The following is a 22,949-nucleotide window of genomic DNA, read 5'->3' on the forward strand; positions in this document are numbered from 1 at the left end:
AAAACGTCATTTAGATGTGTTTGACTCAGAGAGAGAGAGAGAGAGAGAGTATAAATAGGACAGTCCAGGGAACAGAAGGTTCATTTGTGAAAACTGAATCCTAGTAGACACATCATGTTACAGCCCGATTCCTGTGGGTGTGGGATGAACAATTTACAATTGTTTCAAGTCCCTCCGACTAATATTGCTTTAGAAGACTCGAAATGGGAAGAATATTACCCCATTTCCAGTACTTTAGATTCTGACACCGCTCCCATCGAATTTGAAATCAAAGGACAAGGAGATCACTATCTGGATTTATCTCAAACTTATGTTCAAATGGTATGTAAATTTACCAAAGACGATGGAAGTAATCTGACTGGGGCAAACAGCACTTCCAGTCCCGTGAATAATATCTTACATTCCATGTTTACGGAAATCGATGTCAGTCTGAATGGAAAAATAGTGACCCCAGGGACGGATACTTATCCTTACAAAGCTTATCTGGAGAAATTATTGTCTTACCGACCCAGAACTTTAAAGACACAGACGAGGGCCTGTAGTCTGTGGGAAAAAGATACGGCAGGACACATGGACGAAGTGGGGTTAGAGGCTCTTGGTGTAGCTCAAAATAAAACCTTTGATGTAACTCCGGCTGCAAATGGTGGTGCCGACACGGTGACCATTAACGAACCCATCCTCACAGCGTTACCGGCCAATTCTAAAAACGAAGGATTCCGAAAAAGACACCAAGCTATTGCTGACAGTAAGAAAATCAGTTTGCTGGATACTTTACATTTGGATTTGTTTCAACAAGATCGATTTCTACCTAATGGAGTGGACGTCCGTTTGCGATTTAATCGAGCTAGACCCTCTTTCTACATGATGATCAAAGGAGGAAGTACAGGAAAAGTGAAAATATTGAGTATGATCTTGTGGGTGAGAAAAGTCAAACCCACAGCAGTCATGATGAATACCATTAATCAGAGTTTGAATACCCACAGAGCCAAATATCCCTTGAGAAGAGTGGAAGTGAAAACCTTTACCATCCCCTAGGACCCAGTCTAAGATAACGGATCATCTGTTTCAAGGCCAGATAAACGTCTCATTTTAGGCTTTGTGGAGAATGCGGCCTTTAACGGAGATAAATAAAACTAAAAATCATCTGTTTCAAGGTCAGATGCCTTTATCTCATTTTAGGCTTTGAAAATTTTGTTTTGTTTGGACGTATTGACCTGTTCGTGTGAGTAGTTTCTGTGCTCAATTACTTGAGAATCGGTAAGATTCAACCAGAAGACCTTTGTCTCATTTTAGGCTTTGTGGAGAATGCGGCCTTTAACGGAGATAAAACATAAAAATCCCTTTCATTTCCAAAACTTTGGGATCAAGAAATTAGATGTCAGTATCAACGGAGAGACCATGATACCAGAAAAGGAAAACTTGACCGTGAAGCCTAAGAGTATACCTGAGATCATATCTCAGTCGTTCATGAGCAGCATATTCTAAATACATGGATCGCAAGATGACAAAGTTGATGCGTTGGTATAGGCTTGTTTTGAGCCTAATTTCGATTTATCAATCTGAATCATATCCTAAAGTCTGTATCAATCTGGAAAATTAGAGAAGATTGGGCTATTTTATTTCTCTTTTAAGGCTGAATAAGATTTACCCTAGCGAATCGGATAAAATACTCCACATATATGAAATGCAGCGTAATTAAAATGGTATGGTAATGACACACAGGTTATTTTTTAGATTTTTTTCAAAGGAATGGACAATGGGATTGTATAGCTCGGGTTTACCTGTGGTCACTATATACTTTCTGTCCAATAGATCAAGAAGCGCAATCGGATAAATATCCACATCATAGAAAAGGAAATCAACGGAGAGACCATGAGAAGTTTTGAGCAATTTACGACGATTTATATCTGAGATCATATCTCAGTCTGTATCAAGCTCTGGGAAAATTAGAGAAGATTGGGCTCCGGACATCACCCTAGAAGAGTATAAAAGCGGCTACACTCTATGGGGCTGGGATTTCACTAAAGATCAAGAAGCGCAATCGGATAAATTCCACATCATAGAAACAGGAAATCTGAGAGTAGAAGTGCAGTTTACCAACAATACGGTTAACACCATCAATTGTGTGGTGTATGCAGAATTCGATAACCTATTAGAAATTAACAAACAGAGAGAAGTGAGCATTGATTACTAAAAAAAATGGATACGGGACAATTGAGAGAAGTCTTATCCAGAGAATTCAAGAGTTCTTTTGGAGGCGTGTATCCTGTAGATTTATTACCGGATCAATTAAGACCTGGAGAAAAAGCTGTCGTGGTCAATACGGATCCTCAAGATCGACCTGGAGAACATTGGGTGTGTCTATATGTGAGCAATCCCGTGGTGGAATATTTCGATTCTTATGGATTTCCTCCCTTACAAAAAGAAATTCAAGATTTTATCCAGCGTCATGCTCAACAATGGATTTATAATCCGTATCGCTATCAAGACTGGAATACCGATGTGTGTGGACAATATTGCGTGTATTATTTACATCAAAGAGACAAGAAAAGAAAGAAAACCGACGAGTGGCTATTCCCCTTTGACCAGAGTACGGCTTTACAAAGGGACAGATACGTAGCGAATTGGTTTAAAAACACTTATCATAAATTACCTACGGGTCATGGACAAAAATGTCAATGTTTTTATCAAAATGTATTGTAAATGAGTTGTTTGTTGTTTGTTGTTTGTTGTTACAAAATAAAGAATGAAAAAAAAAATCAAAATCTGTGTTCTTTGTTTTGTCTTTTGTTAGTGTTTTCAGAAAAAAATCCAGTTTGAACTGGTTAGGCTAGACTGAGCTTTTGACTGTGAAGCGTGACGTCATAATCTTGAATCGGTGCCAAGTATTTACCTATGTAGTCAGCATAAAAAAAAAACGTAGGTAAAACGCATGTTTTGCACACGGCCCTTATCTTTCAAGGTGAGGGGGTATAAAAACAAGGTGTTAAAGACGATCCTCCTCAGTTGGGGGGCATGTGGTTGAGTAAACGACAGTTTGGCAAGCGAATTCCTAGAATATTAGAAGACATGGAGATGGATAAAGATAAATTTGCCTTATTAGAAAAGAGAATGACGGAACCTATGGAGGGGGATCACGAAGCTCCTCAAACAAAAAGAAGAATAGAGTTGAAAACCCTGGATCCGGAACCTAAGAATGAATATATACCCCTGCATGAGCCTATCAATGATCCTAAATGTCCAGACAGATTTTACAGGACAGCCATTAATTGGACTTTCACCATTAAAGAGCCTAAAGAAGAAGAAGATATAGACATGTTTCTGAGCAACCAAGATGATTTCTTCTTCGGTTTCCAGTATTTGATTATACAAAAGGAAAGACATCCCTGGACAGGAGAACTGCATCAAATCAGGGGATTCATTCAAATGAAGGAACCAGAAGGAGGACTGACTATGTGCAGACTTCATATCACTGCTGATTTTGCCATGTCTCACAGTACCCCAGAATTGGAAAGTATGTTTTACAAACAAGGAGGTGACTATGAAGAATATGGGGTTCTGAAACCTGAGGAGAGAAATAAGGAATTGGAGCCCAGAGATTGGATAGAATGGGAGATAGGAGCTTGGAAGAAACCTGAAGCTATTGAAGCCAGAGAAGCTAGGAAGAAAAAGTTCTTAAAGAATGTGAGCTGGTCAAGATGTGAATAAAAAAAAAAAAAAAAAAAAGATTTGAACTGTTATTTATTGTTAGATCTCAATAAAAAAGAAAAGAAAAAAAAATTGTGGGTTTTTTGTCATTTTTAAAAAATAGGTTATCTCCCTTTAACCATAGATTTTTTTTTTCAAAACACCAAAACAAAAAGTGTTGAGGGTTTTTTAAAGATTGAGGGAAAAAAAATAGATACAATTTTAAAAAAAAGTATAAATAGTAAACATGGTATAAAACACACCTCAGTTGTGGACTGGCTTCATTATGGGTAACACCTCCAGTAAAGAAATGAGTCAGAACACTAGATTAAAGGAAACTGAATGGTTACTTATACAGGAGGGAGGAAAAGATATCATACCACCTCCCTTGATGGTAGAACATCCTGCAGTATTTATACCACCTCCCTTGATGGAAGAACATCCTGTAGAATATAAACCTCAGGAGGAGGAGGAAAAAGAAAACATAAGACCAAACAAACTCTTGGAGGATATTAAGGCTCATTATCAAAACAAACAGAAAGAAAATACAGGCAATGGATATATTGCTTACTTAAAACAAGACAGAGGTAGAATAGCCAATAATTGGATATTTAATTTAACTGGGTGCCGACAGGAAGATGTAGATCAAATCATTGGAAGTGATTATCAATACTTGATCTTACAAAAAGAAAGGCATCCAGAAACTGGAAAACTTCATCATGTGAGAGGATTCATTCAAATGAAAAACAGGGTTCAAGGGAGATACATGTACAGAAAGATTCATAAATTAACCTGTTTTGAGATGTCTTACAGCACCCCAGAATTGGAAAGAACCTTTTATAGACAAGGTGACTATGAAGAATATGGAGTTCTAAAACCTGATGTGAGAAACAAAGAATTAGTTCCAAGAGATTGTAGATTTACCTGAATAATAAAAAAAAAATCTTGTTTTATTGTGTTGTTGTTGTTGTTCTATAAAAACAAGGGTGTTTTAAAAAATAGATTCATTTTACATCATGAGTCTCCAGGAGATACAAGGTGATTTACTCAACTGTGAGGTAGAAGCTATTGTTCATCAATGTAATTGTTTAACTGTAAAAGCTCATGGATTGAGTCAAAGTATTGCAGAGAAATTCCCACAAGCTAATCTCTATGCCACTCGCAGACCTCTAGGGACTAGAAATTTAGCCGTAGAAGAAGATAGAGGAATTCCAGGCACTATTAAGGTGTTTCCCTCACAAACTCCTGTGGTCATTTGTTTACTAGCTCAATGGGATTATGGAAAAGCAAGTCACCGACCTAAAAGAATTTCCACTTATCAGGATACCCCACAAAACAGAGAGCAATGGTTTCAAGCCTGTTTACAAGAAATGGGGGAAAGTTTACCTTACCAGACTTATGCTTTTCCTTACAAGATTGGGTGTGGACTAGCCCAAGGAAATTGGATTCATTATAGACATTATATTGAACAATTTGTACACACTTATGAAAAACATGTGTACATTCTTCATCATCATCATTAATTGTGTGTTTTCATGTGATGTAAAATAAAGAAGAAAAAAAAAGTACCTTTTTATCTGTCATACTCTAATGTCTGTTTTAAACAGGAGATGAAGGTCCACCGCAATCCCCATGCACTCATAAGCAGATCTCTGGTGGGGGGTCAGTAGAAACACTCAAGTAGTTTTTCTTTTCCCCTGTGATATAATGTCAAATATTTTAATGGAAAATTCAGAAATTTATTAGCACTTAAAGATTAAAAACTTGCTATCTTTATAGTATTGATTTCCATTATCAGATTTTATTTTTAATTCCATTTTAAAAATATATATAAACATTTAAAATAATTATCTTAATAATAATAATTAAATAAATTAAAATGATATCTCATTGAAACTTTTTTTTTTTTAGATTCAAGTTTTGTTTTTGTTTTTATGTTAGTTATTTCACTGTATATTTCCCAAAGGAAGACCAACAGCCAGGCTTCACTTCACTTAGAGAATGGATTGGTTAGGAACAAAACATATCTTCCAGGTTTGAGGACTGTATAGAAAAATAAAACCCATTTTGTTATTATGATTTAAATTACATGAGACAATGTCTCTTATAAATGTAATACAAAAATAATATCTCATATATATATATGGATTCCTATACTCTAATCATATTAAATGTCATTTGTAAAATGTATTATTTTTAAAGACAGATTTTATTTAGGATTGACTTTTTAAATGATGACATGAATAGCAGGCCATACTTTAAGCACATGACAAAAACATTTTCTCAAATTACACAGAAATGGGCTATTTAGCATAGCTGACATTAAACATATAGGTGAGGGATAACATAATCACAATTATAAACAATGTGAAACAACTTTAAACGACCTACAAGGTAGATTACAAGCCTTTTTCACTGGGGTAAAATCTTGCGGAGATTCGACAACATGAATAGCAGGCCATACTTTAAGCACATGACAAAAACAAAATTACACAGAAATGGGCTATTTAGCATACTGACATTAAACATATAGGTGAGGGATTTTTATTGTGAAAAAGTGACCTACAAGGTGTTATAACTTTTTCACTGGAGAGAAACACAATGTTTACATAAAAAATTACGGCGTACTTGGAGACATAAATTTTTTGTTTAAAAAGTGACCTGGTGTTATAACTTGAGAGAAACACAATTGTTTCTTTTTTTTTTTATGAACACACACACACTGTTTAAGTAGGCATCTTTTCGAAACAATCGTTTCTTTGACTGTATTTTGAAAATAAGAAATGATCTTTTTTTTTTTTTTTTTTTTTTTTTTTTTTTTTTTTTTTCTTTTTTTTTTTTTTTTTTTTTTGTTTTTTTTTGTTTTGTTTTGTTTTTTTTTTTTTTTTTTTTGGTCCAGGTTTTTTTTTTTTTCAATTTTTTTCTGGACCAGGCTGCCGGCTCCTCACCATCGGAATCGGAACTGACTCCCTCTCTGAACTGTGGTCTCTGACTCTCCCACCCACGGCTGTATATGGGCTCTGAGTTCCTACATAAGAGGGCAGGGCAGGTTCCTCTCAATTAGGCGAGCAGCACATAAAAGCAGGCGGGTCTTTGTAAGCAACGACGCACAGAAATTATTTTCCTCGTCTGTGAAAACAAAGCGTGCAAATGATCCTCTGGACAGGAACGGAAAACCCCCAGCGGGGAACTCTCCCCTGGTTCCTGGCTTGACTCTGGGGGGCTGGGTCGTGGTCTGGTGGTGGTGGCGGGGGTGAGAACGGGATGCGGTGCTCCTCTGTAGGGGTGGGGCCTCCTCCGACGGTTGTCATTCACTTGCATTCGTGCCATATTAATCCTCACATCTCTCTCCCGTTATCAGCCTCCGGACGGTAATATAGCTCTCTACAACTATACCCGGGATCAAGTAAAGTTCCTCATGGAATATCTCGATGAGCAGCCATCTTCTTCTTCTTCTACTTCTTTCTCTTTGACTGTAATCTGGAATTCAGCTAGCAGCAGAATGAGGTTGAGAGCTCGAAGGGTCTGTATTTATACACAATAGCAGACGATTGTGCAATCGCGGCAAAACATCAACAATCCAATCATGTGATCAAATGTGATTGGCTAACACAAAAAAATCGCTTTTGATCATGTGATCAAAAAACGCCCCATCACAGTGACAAAGCAAAATTGAAGGGGGAAACGCCGAACCCGAGTGCATATATGACGTCATACAATAACATAACACTGATGTAGTATTACATGATTTTTTATTTCTTAAAAACTAACAAAGCTTCTAACTGTCGAATTCTCCTCCGAAATCGTATTCGATCCGCTACTAATTGCATCCAGGGACTTCTCCGGTCTTCGGGGGGTAATTCGTAGATTTGATTGAGGCTGGTATTAAAAGTCACGGATTTCCTAGCCTGTGTGAAATTTCCAGGTATTTCATTCCGTATTGAATACATACTTTCTCCATCGCATCTATGTCCTGCCACAATAAAATCACTTTGCCCGCTTGGGGATGGGTCAGGAAACTGTAAGGCTTTCCGAAATAACGGGTCAGGTTCAGTCCGTACCATTTCTGGGGCAGAATTGTTTTCATATGTCGACATAGAAAATGTATGGTAGCTAGTCTCCCCATGGTCGTCGCATGATGTGATAAGGTTAGGCATTGTAACCATAAATCCTGAAGGGTTTCCATGATAGTGCTGGCTTCCTGAAATACTTGTTCTGCCTCCGGGGGTAGAGATTCTTGGTGATTTTGTGCCCATCGTACTAAACAATCATACCCATCTAAAATCAGAGAGTGAGTGTGTATCAGGGTTGACATGATAGTCGATTGTGAAGAAAGGACCAGATTTTTCTTCTCATTTATACCCCCAGTATAAAACGTAGGTCTATCGTATTTTTTTTTTGCACACGGCCCCCCTCACAGGTGATGCAACAGGTATAAAAAGGTAGGTCAAAGGTGCACACGGCCCCCCTGACTTGAATCGCTGCCAAGTATTTACCTGTGTAGTCAGCATATTTTTTGCACACGGCCCTAAACAAACTTGACTCGCTGCCAAGTATTTACCTGTGTAGTCAGCATAAAAACGTAGGTAAAACGTATTGATGCACACGCCCCACAGCAGGTATATAAAGCGGAGCTGGGATTTGAGGATCAGTCTTGCTTGACATTTCGAACTTGACAGACGTGAAAATAGTATGGCAGAAGCAATGATGAATACTCCAGACAACCCCAACTATGTGACACCTGAAGGTTATGTAGGAGCCCCCATGCCAGAGTCACAGGATGCAGTGGGATTAGATTTGGGCATGTATAATCTTCCAGAATATGCGAATAAAGAAGATATGGGCCTATTAAATACAACTCTGGATGGGATTGTTAACATGCTGTCCGCTCTTGACAACAAGATGAATGATATGAACAACAAGGTGAGTGATCTTAACAACAAGCTGAATTATATTGGTGAGAAAGTGCGACATCATGACAACACGCTGAAATATATTGCTGAGAAGGTGGGTGATCATGAAAACAAGCTGACTGATCTGAAAACTTACAACGCCAGTGAATTTTGTTTGATTCGTGCCAAATTATCCAAATTAGAAGTAAAAGTTACTAACATGCAAGACAAAATGAGAGGAGGAGGAAGCACTTACCAGAAAAAAGAAGGACAAGGGGAATCGGGAGAAAAAAAGAAAACTAGACAGACGGATCCATGCTACAGGTGCAAAGAGTTAGGGCATTGGGCCCCAGATTGCCCCAAGAAAGATTTGTGCTACAAGTGCGGGAAATTTGGCCATTGGGCTAATAAGTGTACAGAGGATGAGGAGGATCAACAATTCGTCAAAGAAGTACAAAAACTGGAGAAAAAGCCTCAGGAACCCAAGATCTCAGGGACCCACCAGACCAAACCTCCAGTGAAAGAAGGAGACAAAAAAGAGAAAAAGGAACACAACAGAGAGAATCCAGGACCCAGCACTACTCACAAGAGGAAACTATCCCTGATGACCGATAAGGCCCAGAAGAAGAAAAAGTAAATTGTTGTATTTTTTTACTTGAATAAAATCTGTGTTCTTGTTTCTATTGTGTGTTATTGTTTTTTTTTCAGTTTTCGGAAAATCACTGTGAATGAGTGACGTCATAATCAAATTCTTGAGTATTTGCCAAAATCGTAGTAGCAGCGTTATGAATGGTAGTAGCAGCAGCGTATAGTGTATAATGTAAACACAGTGTAAACACACCCCCGTATTTAGGGGGATTATATGTACTGAATTGAACCGGCTATCCCCCCAGGGGCTGCACTCGCTTGACCCGGCTATCCCCCCCAGGGGCTGCACTCAGTTGACCCATCCTATCCCCCCAGCCCCAAAAGTGCAGAATTCTTTTAACTGATCCTACCTTTTTGGATCAAAGACTTAGCAATCTCGAACATAAAATCCAAACACTGGAATCGGAAAATCATAATCTGGAGCAAGAAGTGCAAAATCTTAAAGGTCGTCTGAATCAGCTAGAGACAACTAATAAAGGTAATGATCTTGTTTAAGCATTCATAATGCCTTGTAATCTTATATGTAGGGAGGTCAACGAATAGGCGAATATTTATTCGATGAATTTATATTCAAATGTAAATTATTATTCAAATATTTCCGCATTATAACTATGAGAAATCCATTTTGAACATTGCCAGAATTATACTCTTTCTAAAACTTTACGAGGGATGAATTTATGGACACTTGATAAAATGTTTTGCTTTTAAATTGTTTTACAATTAATCAAAGATATGGATGTAAATGTGTACAGTATATGCACATGTACATGTATGTTACAAAATAATCATAAAATCTAAGGTTTACAGTATACATGTATATTAATGCAATGAGGCTATGCATAGGTGGTACAAACAATGTTCCGTAAATCGAAGTAATTAAAAAATGAATACATTATCCAAACGTGGCAATCTCCATTACACTAGAAATTTATTATTTTGAAACACAAAGAAGGAGACAGACGTTATCTTGTGCTCATGCGTAAATAGTTACTAGGGCTTCCAGCATCATCAATGAAATAGATCAACGAAGTGTTGTTTCTAAATTTGTATAGTAGTTTTCTCATAATTTGAAGTGTGGCAATATCTGTCTTTCAATTATCGTCTAATGATACAATTTGATCATGATCTTTTGAAAAAATTAAAACCAGACGTCTCTGTCGAGACTGAAGCTCTACTGCTTTGTACTTATAGCAAAGGAAGAGAAAAGTACTTAAGCAGTTGGAAATGAAACTTTTCAACAGCAATAAATAGAATAATGATCCTTGATTAAGTCTCTTTATGTTCTTAGTGCAGTCTACTTGCATGCCACATTTATATTATAATCAGACTAAAATAAAATTGTACTTGGAGTAGCATTTTGAAAGAATTTCACAGAAATTTCTAATTTTAGTAACCACGGCAACACCGTTCATCGAAATCAAAAACCGATATACAGAATTATGTATCTTATTGTAGTTTACTTGTGTGCCAAGTTATATTGAAATCAGACCAAAACTGTAGAAGGAGTAGCATTTTGAAAGAATTTCACAGAAATTTCTAGTTTTAGTAACCACGGCAACACCGTTCATCGAAATCAAAAACCGATATACAGAATTATGTATCTTAGTGTAGTCTACTTGTGTGCCAAGTTATACTGAAATCAGACCAAAACTGTAGGAGGAGTAGCATTTTGAAAGAATTTCACAGAAATTTCTATTTTTAGTAACCACGGTAACACCGTTAATCGAAATCAAAAACCGATATACAGAATTATGTATCTTAATGTAGTCTACTTGTTTGCCAAGTTATATTGAAATCGGATCAAGACAGGAGGAGTAGTAGCATTTAGAAAGAAATTTCACAGAAATTTCTAGTTTTAGTAACCACGGCAACACCGTTTATCGAAATCAAAAACCGATATACAGAATTATGTATCTTAGTGTAGTCTGCTTGTGTGCCAAGTAATATTGAAATCAGACCAAAACTGTAGGAGGAGTAGCATTTTGAAAGAATTTCACAGAAATTTCTATTTTTAGTAACCACGGCAACACCGTTTATCGAAATCAAAAACCGATACACAGAATTATGTATCTTAGTGTAGTCTACTTGTGTGCCAAGTTATATTGAAATTAGACCAAAACTGTAGGAGGAGTAGCATTTTGAAAAATTGTTTACAGACAGACAGACAGACGGACGGACGCCGGACGCATTACTATCGCATAAGCTCTTCTGGTCTCTGACCAGTAGAGCTAAAAAATGAAATCCTACAAAGACTGTGATGTGAAGAGGAAACCTATTGAAAAGTAAAATTTATTCGGCTTCGCTTTGGCCAGATACTGATGTTCGATATACCATTTGAATGTAAAACATACACATATTTTATGTTTAAATTTCAATTGTCATATTTAATTTTTTAAATAAAAACTATTAACTGACAGGTACACCTACATAAACAAAATTTCTAGGGCAAGAGGGTGAAGTAAAATGTATGCTTAAAGTAAATTTAGACCTATTCATGTGATCGAATATTCGTAATTATTAGAGCATTCGATAACGAATTATTGACGAAAATTTTATGCCCCTACTGATGTAAATAAGTGTGGATTATTTGAAACTAAGATTATTTTTATTGATACTAAATGTGTGTAGTTTAAATGTAAGATCATCTTTTTAGGTGGAGATGGTACCGTATATGTACTTTGGGGAAAACATTCCTGCCCTTCCAATGTATCTGTGACCATCTACTCAGGTAGGCAAATTGCTGTAAAAAGTGTTGGAGTTTTACTTTAATACAAACAAGCTAATTCAGAGAATTTGTGTCCCCCGCTTAAGGAAAAAGTAAAACATGCGCAGTTCGGGGGGAGGGAAGGGGGGGGGGGGAGTTGGATCCCCCTCACTGAATTTGTAGAATTATTAAATATATACGTGCATGTATACCGAAGCAAATAAAAAATACCATTATGGATACAAAGATTTAATTGCTTATTCTTTATTATGTGTATAGAATCTTTTTATATGGAATATTTATCACACTGTAGTGATGATTTTATGAGTTTGTACAAGCCAGACCTCGTAAATTTTTCATTTCGCGTGCTGAAAACTATTATTTAGTTAAAAAAAAGTATTTCAAAAAAAGAATGTCCGTCCGGTACTTGAACTCGGGACCTCTCACACTGGAAGCGATAAACATACCACTAGACCACGGAATCGCTTTACATAGAATCAAGTATATGCAGAAGTGAAGTCAAATACATGTATATATTCATGTTCGGTATTGTCAAAATTTTACACAATCCATGGTGTTTGATTTATTTAGCCTTTATTAAACAGTTCTAATAGATGTAATAAGAACATAAAGTCCGCCGAGAACCTGTTTTATACGCAGTAACTCTCTGCTGCAGCATACACTTGTGCTAAAAATAGCGACATGTAATACTATAAATACTAATAAAACAAACAGGGCGATTCACTTTGATATGGTTGAGAGAGGTACTAGGGAGTTTTGGTATAAAATTACATTGAATAAGCTCAAAATCTTCTTGAAATATCGCTCGGAAAAAGTGTTACACACAGACAGAATGTGTAAATTTCGACCTTGAAAGGACCTTTTGACCTCATAATCAATAGGGGTCTTTATTAGGCCATAAGAGAGTTGTTACCGTATATACTCGCCTATAAGTCGGTCCGCCTATAAGTCGGTTGTATTTGATAAGCTTGTATATCAGATGGACTGACCTAAAAAAAACCATACTTTTGATAGCTCGCCTATAAGTCGGACAAAGAGTTTTAGACTAGAGTTGAACTCCCCAAAAACCGACTTACAGGCGAGTATGTACGGTATGTAAAATTTCAGAATTTGCTTAAAGAGCATGTCTACGAGAAAACCATGCGAAAGGCTATGGGAGCAAGGTTCTCTGATCAACTCCATGTTTTGTGTCTAAATTTCTTCTATAATATAAAATATTTTGCCACAAATTTTTTTTCAGTGTGGTCTCACTTAAGGGGGTAAATCGCCATTGTTACTAAAAATAGAATTCTTTGTCCTTACACAGGTTGAAAACAGGAATTTTATAGGATTTTATATTTAAAAAATTCAGCATTTATTTAATAATGATATGATATCCATATATGGTTGAAAGTAACAAGATACACTTGTTTTGGAAAATTTTCCATAATCACAAACTGTGCTCCCGTTTAAGTGCGAAAAGGTCACAAATCTGGCATATTTCCAGATTTTTGAAAACTGGTGAAAATACTCCATTTTCAAAAACCTGTAACTCAGAAAGTGACGCTTAGAATCAAGTAAATCATATACTAATTATTAGACAACATGTCCTTTTACATTATACAAAAAAATCTGTCTTTGGACTCTCAAATTTTTGGCTGTACTTTTTACTTAAAGTTGGACATTTTTTTTCAATTTTCATATTATCGCATCCTTGAACTTCAGCAAGGTGTTTTTGCCTAGTTAAATATGTTCAAAAATTCAAATTTTGCTGTTGAAAAATACCAGTATATTGTACATTTTTGTTCTTAATCAATTTAATTATATCTTAGGGGTTAAATGGGGTTAATGTTGGGGGGGGGGGGGTTACCTGAATTGTATTATTTTACATTGTCTTTGAAAAGGGTGATTCACATACTGCTTAGCACCTGTTTATCAGTCAATAGACCAAGTGTGTTCTCTCTTATCTTAGAAAAAAATTAAATTTGCTCAATAGATAATAAACATAGTACACTGGTACCTACAAATAAGTAGATGGCCCCTTTTAGTTTAGAGTTTACAAGGTCAAAGGTCAAGGGTTACAATTCTCTAGATATACCAGAATGTAGATTTAAATCAATCAAAATCTTGAGGACCAATTGCTTTACAGACATCTAATTTAGTATACTGGTTTCTTGAAAAGTAAAGGACCCCTCTTGATTTTGAGATCACAATGTCAAAGGTCAAGGGTCAAACTGAAAAAAAAAGGAATATCAGAGCCATTTTCTTGACAGACATATTGTCATAGCAACAAACTCAAAATGAATGAACACCAAGTTTTTAGAATCAACAAATTAGGACATTTCTAATTTTTAATTTCATTGCAGATTAAAATTTGAATATCACTCAATAACTAAGTTCATTCAACAATAAAAACAATTACAATGCTTGACTGCTTTCTGATATTTTATATTCACTTCCAAAATTAAAATGACCTTGAAATTTTGTATGCTTGAAAAAATTCTACTTCTTAAGTATACATCATGATTCTTAATTAAGATAAGATTAAAAAGAAAAATCACAGCTTCCCAAGTCATATTCTGAATTATTTGCTATACCTGTATACAGGAAATTAGTCTTTATGATAATGCTATATTTGGTAAAACAAAAGCACTGTTGACCTTGATCTTTGACCTTATCTAACAAAACAAACATTGAAAATTTACTCTGAATTTTTGTGTATTCCTGCAAGTGAAACCGGATACATATTAAATATTAAGATGTTAACAATGTTGAAGTACATGTACCAATAAAATCGTACAAGTTACATGTAACATGTATAAAATACCCTAAAATATTGGTCACTAACCAAGCTTCTTCAATTATACACTGTCTTTTTTTCTTCTTCAAGTGTTCAAAATCTATAAGGTGTATCCAAATTATTCTGTTCAGCATGACCCCATTTTCTTCCTATGTAGCATCAAATAAGTTCTGGAGAAAATTTAACAAGCACTGAAATTTCCACTCCTGGTTTAAAGAACAAGTGGACTGTCTCCAAATACACAAAAGTAGTACTCAAAGCATGTACCTGTGAAAAAGGACAGTTTTCAGATTAAATTGAAATAAACCATACTTGACATATTCTAAGATTTTTAAAATAAATGTCATGTTTATGATTATGTTACATTTATATTTTCCAATTTAAGAAAATGTCATCAAATGACTTGAGTAAGATTATTCACAAAGTCTTCTGGCTATCTTTGGAAAAAAATAAAAGCTTCTCATCTTCTTGAAGTAAAGTAACAGAATAGGTAAAAATGCATGTGGCAAATTGACAGACAGACAAGGCAATTCCTATACTATAGTATAACATTTCTTTACCATTTTCTCAGCAGTGGCAAGTAATTGGTCATGCTCATGCTGCATCTGCATCGTCCCTCCTCTTCTTATTTCTGGATTCTGTTCACAAAACTACATTGGAAACCCTACGTAGTAATTCTTTATAGCTCCACAGCTGAAAATCCCATTGTAAAGCCCAGCCCTATCCAGGGAAATGAATATGAATAATCTGAAATTGCACAAGAAATATAAGAATGAAATGAAATATTCTTTACAAAGTACAATTTCCCAGTCTTATATTTATAATATCAGTTGTTTTAAACACAAACCTGTCAAGGAACACAAGGTGACCTTTGAATTTGAAAAGTCTGCAGTCTGCACAAGTATTTGACAACTCTATGTGATCTCCCATAAAGACTACTATTCCATAAAGCCAAAAATCATAACTGTAGCTTTCTTCATAACATCTCATAAATATCTGAAAAAATATTGTGTTTAATGAGATTCTTTATTATTATGCATCCCACATATGAGGCAATTATGCTGATTTAATTGACAGTGGAGACCCACCTATCCAATTCTTAATTTACCCTATTAGTAAACAGTCTTTGAAAACCCTGGACCTATTCAACTTTTCCTTCCCTTTTCATCACCCCACAAAGGCTACTTAGATCTCTATGCTTTTTATAATTCAGCAGATGTGAATATGTTGTATACATCTATGTATTTTGCAATATTGTTGAATTCATACATATATTTTTATAGCTATATGTACCAACCTTAAAATTTCTCTTGACATGTTTGCTAGGTATATATTCAGGCACAGTACAATCACTAGATTTAGCTACGTAGGTAGATTTTTTTAATAGAAATAAATAACTTTGATAGCTAGATAAAGCTACTTCAGGTAGTTACATGTGAATAAAGCTAACTAAGTAGGTAAATCAAGCTACGTAGCTAAATCAGTGATTGTACCAGACCTGATGTTGTCTTGTAAAAAACCTTCTCTCGTATATAATCAAGTCCCCATCAACATTGTTTATTTATCTATTTTTTTTTACATATCAATAAGCCTTTTTATAATGTACATAGTATTATAAACCAAGATCCAATTACATGTACCTGTTTCACTTTAAAATTCAACGTTGTTGATTCGGTAACATCATCACTACACTGTACATCCGTCTCGCTACCAAATGAATGTTCGCTGTCAGAATCATATTCATCAAAATCAGAACCAGAATCTGAAGACTCGTTGACAATTCATGCACCTGAATCTTTTTCTGAGGACGTACAAAACGTCGCAGGAAGCCATAATGTTTACACGTGGTTACGGAACCGTACAACGATCCCAATGGATTTCATAATGTTTTATGTATTTTTTAATTAGGCCACTAGCATATATGTAACAAATTAAATTCACAGGAAGGACAATTTTCTTAAAACCAAACATAATGTATGCCTAAAACGATTAAATGACAGATATCTCTTCATAAACATAATCATTATCTACCTTCTCTACAGAAGAGTGCAACAGGGGAGATAATTTTTACAAAATCTAAAATAACTGTAAAAAATACGTTTTTTCACGTGAAAAGCAGGGGAAAATTAATTTATAGCTTGTATAAAATTCAAAATAATTTTTATTGTTAATATTTTTACATATATTGCACAAAATTCATTTAAATTACTGTAAAAGTTAAACTTATAAAATCACTATTTTTTTATCATTTGAATTTGAAATTATTTTATTACGATGTTACTTTTATGTCCTTGAGAGTTCCAAAGGTGGATTTTATATATTGTTGAGATAATATCTTAGAGATTTTTAAATGAACAAAATTTTGAAAAAAGAAGCGTAATATATCCCTGAACATTGACAAAAAATGATTCCTTATCATTTCTTGGCACCATGCCAATATTTGTGCTGATGGGACAGCCTTTTATACACAGGTATTACAAAAGTTTTTGATTCCAACTTAATCTTACGACTCAGTTCCGTGAGAAAATATTGTCCTTTTCTTCAAATATTGTTTTTTTTTCCTTTTTACTTTTAATTATAGAAGTGGTCATTTTTTCACCAATTTTTTTTGCATTTTCCCTTGAATATTGACCAAAATGAATTATTGGCTGTTACTAAAAATAGAAACAACTGATGCAAAAATAAACAACATATTTCTGACTCTCAATGGGTGTCCTTTAAGTTAATAATAAAAATTAGTTTGTTCTTGAGACTGCCTACCAGAGCATTTTTCTATATAAATTGCACAACTACAAGGGGCATCACATTAACTGAATTAAATCATATTTTAAGGATACGCAGCTGGTGGATGGTGGAATTACCAGGGTGCACCACCAAACTATCTTTGTCTCCCGGATGACCCTGTATCAAGCGGAAAGACATTTTCTGGTGGTTCAGTAAACTACGTATATGGTGTAGAATACGAAACCAACTTTTGGAAAGTCCATTCAAGTAATGAAGATGCACCTTGCGCTGTATGTGCAAGCTTATCTGGATCAAAGATGGTGATGATTCCAGGACGCAGTTCATGTTATTCAGGTTGACAATGCAGTATCATGGATATCTCGGAGCAAATTATTATGATTATAAAAGTAGCTCCGAGTATGTCTGCGTTGACCACGATCCTGATTTTTTAAATGGTGGTGAAAGGGGAACCGATGGTGCTCTCTTTTATCCTGTTCTGTATCAGTGTGGTGCCTTGCAATGTCCACCATATACCGGCAATGAAGTTGTTAACTGTGTTGTCTGCACAAAATAATTGTTCAATAAAATAGTCACCATAAATTAATTCTCTCTTCCATGCTATTCTATTTTTTTTTAAAGTTAGAAATAAAACATTTCCTTTGTAGACTGAAAACTAAATTTGCTTTACTAAATGCATCTGATGCTAAAATGAAAAAGATTCCTCACTGATCGTTGGCAATGACTGCCGAGTTTAGGTATAAATGCAGCTCTCCACCGGAATAGGTGGCTCTCCATATGACAAGGTTTATCTCGCATGAATAAGCCTGCTGCCAGATTATTTCGAGCACAATTTGCTTCTTAATTTTATTATGGTTCGAGGATAACTGTAATTTCTTTCGAACAACTAATTAAGCATCATTGAGCATGCTCACTGCCAGCTTCCTCTTTGTCATTCTCCAAAGTTTTAAGCCGGGAACATTTTGGTGCAGAATTTTATCTCGCTCATCGACAAATTAAAGAAGGTATTTGCGCGACAAGTGAAGTAAGTAAATAATTTTATTGTTTGCTGAATTATTTCATACTAATTTACTGGAGGACAAGTGATTGTTGATCATCTAAAGTAAAGTTAGAACAAATTGGCATGTGGTATTGGCCATTTTGAATAAAGGTTGGTTTTAAATAAATGCAAAATTTAAAATAAATAAATAATATTAGAAGGGAGTGGGTGGTTGTGGCTATTTTCAGACCATATTGATTTACGTTAGATGAAGAGCTCCATAGAAAGATATACAAAAAGGATCAAATTTCAAAACTAAGATTTAATATATTTTTCTTTTCCAAATGATAGCTAACAGCTTAAAATATCACATCTAAAAAAATTATATCTAACGGTTAATTTGTTAATTTGTTGCACCCCCTAGCCTGCTTCAAAATGCCAATAATCAGAATATGTCCCAGAATATTTGATACCATTTCATGATTATGTAAAAAAAATAATACAATTATTATTGAAGATCAGTGCATGTAAATGCACTTTAAACACTGCATATACTGTCCAATTTTATTCACAAAATTTGACGAACATGGAAAGAAACCCGAAAAAATGAGTTTTTAGCTCACCTGAGCCGAAGGGGAGATAATTATGAATTAATGAAAAATTAATGGCATCTTTTCAAATTCTTCTTCTTCTCCAGAACCATTTGGCCAGAAAGATGAGACTCACGTGGAGGCATCCTCGGGTAGTGTAGATTCAAGTTGTTCAAATCGTGACCCCTGGAGGTAGGGCGGGACCACAATGGCTGATCAAAGTCTACATTGCAATATGTAGGAAAAATCTTTAAAATCTTCTTCTCCATGCAGAACCAATGGGCCAGGAAAGATAAAACTCACGTGGAAGCATCCTCAGGTAGTGTAGATTCAATTTTGTTAAAATCATAACCCCGGAGGCAGGGCGGGTCCACAATGGCTGATCAAAGGTTTACATAGGAATATACAGAATTTTTTTAAATCGTATTCTCCAGAACCATTGGACCAGGAAAGATGAAACTCACGTGGAAAAATCCTCATCAGGTAGTGTAGATTCAATTTTGTTAAAATCATGACCCCCTGGGGTAGGGCGGGTCCATAATGGCTGATCAGAGGTTTACATAGGAATATATAAAATTTGTTTTTCTAAAAATCATCTTCTCCAGAACAATTGGACCGGGAAAGATGAAACTCATGTGGAAACATCCTCAAGATCAGGTAGTGTAGATTCAATTTTGTTAATATCATGACCCCTTTGGGGTAGGGCGGGGCCACAATGGTCTATCAAAGTTTAACATAGGAAGATATAGAATTTTTTTTAAAAAATCCTCTTCTCCAGAACCATTGGACCAGGAAAGATGAAACTCTTGTGAAAACATCCTCAGGTAGTAGATTAAATTTTGTTAAAATCATGACCCCAGGGGTAGGACGGGGCCACAATGTCTGATCAAAGTTTAACATAGATATCTGGTTCTGGAGAAGAAGATTTTTTTAAAAATCCTACATCAGGACCAGGAAAGATGAAACTCATGTGGAAGCATCCTCAGGTAGTGTAGATTCAAGTTAGTTCAAATCATAGTTCTGTGTCTCCATTATTCAAACTGTGTCAGATTCTTTTACTGAAATATTTTGTTGCTAAAAATGTATATTTATTAAAATATTAAATTTATGAAACAAAGAAATTGGTCGAGACATGCGTTTCTCATAATAATTTCAGATGGTATCATATATCTTGCGACTCCCTATTATCGCCAGAACGTAGCTTTAACAATCGATGCATTGTGCGCCTAGATTAACTGCGAAAAAAAATTCGTTTGGATCAAAGTGCAAAGTTCGAATTTTCTCTTTGCCCTGGCATTGCTTTTAGGTTTCGTCAAAGGTCAACATGACTAAAAAATTATTTTTACAATAGCTCCAAAACTACGTGTGGTATAAAGTCAAAATGTTCACAGTTTATAAATATGTCATTGATTAATAGATAGAAACTGTCGCTTGATAACAAATATTTTTATTGAGATATTTTTTGAGAAAAAATGTTTCAGAAAATGTGCATATTTAAAGAAAAATGCACCTGCTTAATTCTGTCCTTTTTGTGAAAACCATCAGAAATAATATATGTTTATCATTGAAGAGCAAGTTGGACATGAATGGTCTCTGAAAGGCTGTTATTGAAAGCATGACATGTATAAAGACAAGACCCCTGTAGAACCCGCCATTTGCAATGTACTTTCGCTTTCAAGTCCTAACATTTGGACAAAATAAACAGGAAAAACAACTTTCCAGAGGCTATCCAAGTCCAACTTGCCCTTCATTGATAAACATATTTTGTTTCGGCAATGATGGTTTTCACTAAAAGCACGGAATTTCTAAAAAAAAAAATGTAGTTTTAAAAAGATTTTTTCTCAATTTAATTATTTTTCCAAACATTTTTTTATCAAGTGATACTTTCTATCTGTTAATCAATGGAAAATTTATAAACTGTAAAAGTTTTAACTTTATGCCCCACATAGTTTTGGAGTTATTTAAAGAATAAAATGCTTTCTTTGTTTGTTACTAGTACGGGAATTAATGTTGCAGCTGTTGCAGAAAAATACATAACCCGCGTAAGACATTTTATTGTTTATATTTAAGTCTGTTTAAATTATCATTTTAAGTTGGATTAAAAATATTATTTCTTGTGTTAATGATGCGAACGTCTTTGTACGTTTCAATGATGGAACGGCCACTGATCAAGAAATCTGTACAGGTGATATGCCTAATGTAGTTCATGCAGTGATGAACGCAATGGGTTTTCTTAAGAAATAAAGAAGAAAACATTCAGTGGATGTAAATATTGTAAAAATAAATTTTTGGACATGTTGACCTTAAGAGATCGCAGTGATAATTTTTTGCTGCGCTCGCTATATTAACAATATAAAACCTGAGTCTCTGTCAAGACTAGCTCTACCGATTTTTACTTAATATCAAAGGAAGTGAAAAGTAGCAGTTGGGACTTGAAACTTTACAACAACAATGAATAGAATAATGATCTTTGACCTAGTCTCTTTTTGTATCAAGATTGCAATAAGACTACAACTGTATGAATAGGATTATCTTTTAAGGATAAATAACACAAACAAACTTTTTTTTCAAAAATCAACATTATTTTTCATAGATTTACATTTAACTTGACATCCTGAATAATGTTTACCAAGTAGAAAAGAGAATTATATAAGATTTTGTCATAAGGTTAAAAAATCGTGCAAGTTTTTGCATGGAATTATATATATATTATATTATTATTATTTATATATATCAATCCAAGTTAATTCTCAATCATCAAAGCAGTTTAAGTGATATTCATACAATTTTCAATGGTCTTTGCTAAAAACCTAATTGCAAGTACACGTATTTACACGTTCGCTTACAATGTATTGGGGCTCACCCTTCTGCAGGTTTGGCAACAACACCGTCAGAACCAACCTAATCTCCCTGCCCAACAAGTCCAATACAGGCCTAGATTCCCACAGCAGCGTCTTCGTCAGGAATTCATGTACAAGCAATTTATTTTTAAAATACATTATGGGACTTGCATGGGTAATATCTCTGTAAAAGTCAACAACCTGCTCAAACTCATGCATCATAACACATAAGAAATAATTATGCGCCCGAATCGATAGATCCGAGGCGTATATTGTTTTTGTCCTGTCTGTTTGTCTGTTTATCTGTTTGTCTGTCTGTTTGTTGTCAACTTTAACCTTCGCCATAACTTTTGAACCATGAGAGATAGAGACTTCATAATTGATATGCATACTCGACCAATGAAGCTCTTTCAAATGGCACCAAGGTCAATGACCTTATGACCTTGACTGTGACCCATATGCTAAAAATAGCTTTTTCGACCTTTCGCCATAACTTTTGAACCATGAAAAATAGAGACTTATATATGGTATGCATACTTGACCAATGAAGCTCTTTCAAATGGCACCAAGGTCGGTGACCTTGACTGTGATCTTTATGCTAAAAATAGCTTTTCAGTCTTTTTGCCATGACTTTTGAACCATGAGAGATAGAGACTTCCTATTTGGTACGCATACTGGCTAAGATGAAGTTCTTTCAAATGACACCAAGGTCGATGACCTTGTGACCTTGACTGTGACTTATCTGCAAAAAATATATTTTTTGAACTTTGTTACCGCCGGGCGCATAGTGTTTCACAAACACATCTTGTTTAATAGATATTTCAGAACCAGCATAACACATTTCACTGCCAAAAAAAAACAGCTTTTGGGCAACCAGCATGGAAAAATACGAATATAAGTATATGGTTCAATCGGGAAAAATGATCATTTTCTTCTTCTTTCATAAACTAAAGTTCCTAGCTTAATCCTACTTGAATGGAATTTAATCGTGTTTTTTCCCCCATTGAACATAAATTAATTTGCATTGTAGAATCCAGATTAATTGTAATGTAATGTGTAATTGAGTT

The 22,949-nt window shown here is 35.0% G+C and overlaps 1 protein-coding gene and 1 long non-coding RNA gene across 2 annotated transcripts; one reads left to right on the forward strand and one right to left on the reverse strand.

The window, feature by feature from the left end:
* Positions 1–114: 114 nt before the first annotated feature.
* On the forward strand, positions 115–1,035 carry LOC134265456 (uncharacterized protein F54H12.2-like). Its single transcript, XM_062747661.1, has one exon. The coding sequence runs from the start codon at positions 115–117 to the stop codon at positions 1,033–1,035; it is 921 nt and encodes a 306-aa protein (XP_062603645.1).
* Positions 1,036–14,884: 13,849 nt separating this feature from the next.
* On the reverse strand, positions 14,885–15,647 carry LOC134265457 (uncharacterized). The gene is made up of 3 exons (XR_009991759.1): positions 15,579–15,647; positions 15,292–15,478; positions 14,885–14,998 (listed from the first exon to the last, which is right to left on the reverse strand). It is a non-coding gene; the product is annotated as an uncharacterized LOC134265457 (long non-coding RNA).
* Positions 15,648–22,949: the final 7,302 nt, after the last annotated feature.

Source organism: Saccostrea cucullata, unplaced genomic scaffold (assembly GCF_032062105.1).
Source record: "Saccostrea cucullata isolate Sc308-1 unplaced genomic scaffold, CSIRO_AGI_Scuc_v1 ctg8614, whole genome shotgun sequence".
In the NCBI taxonomy this organism is placed as follows: Eukaryota; Metazoa; Mollusca; class Bivalvia; order Ostreida; family Ostreidae; genus Saccostrea; species Saccostrea cuccullata.

Bases quoted from the DNA above. Each gene is read 5' to 3' on its own strand.
- LOC134265456 (XM_062747661.1), top strand. From the start codon at position 115: ATGTTACAGCCCGATTCCTGTGGGTGTGGGATGAACAATTTACAATTG.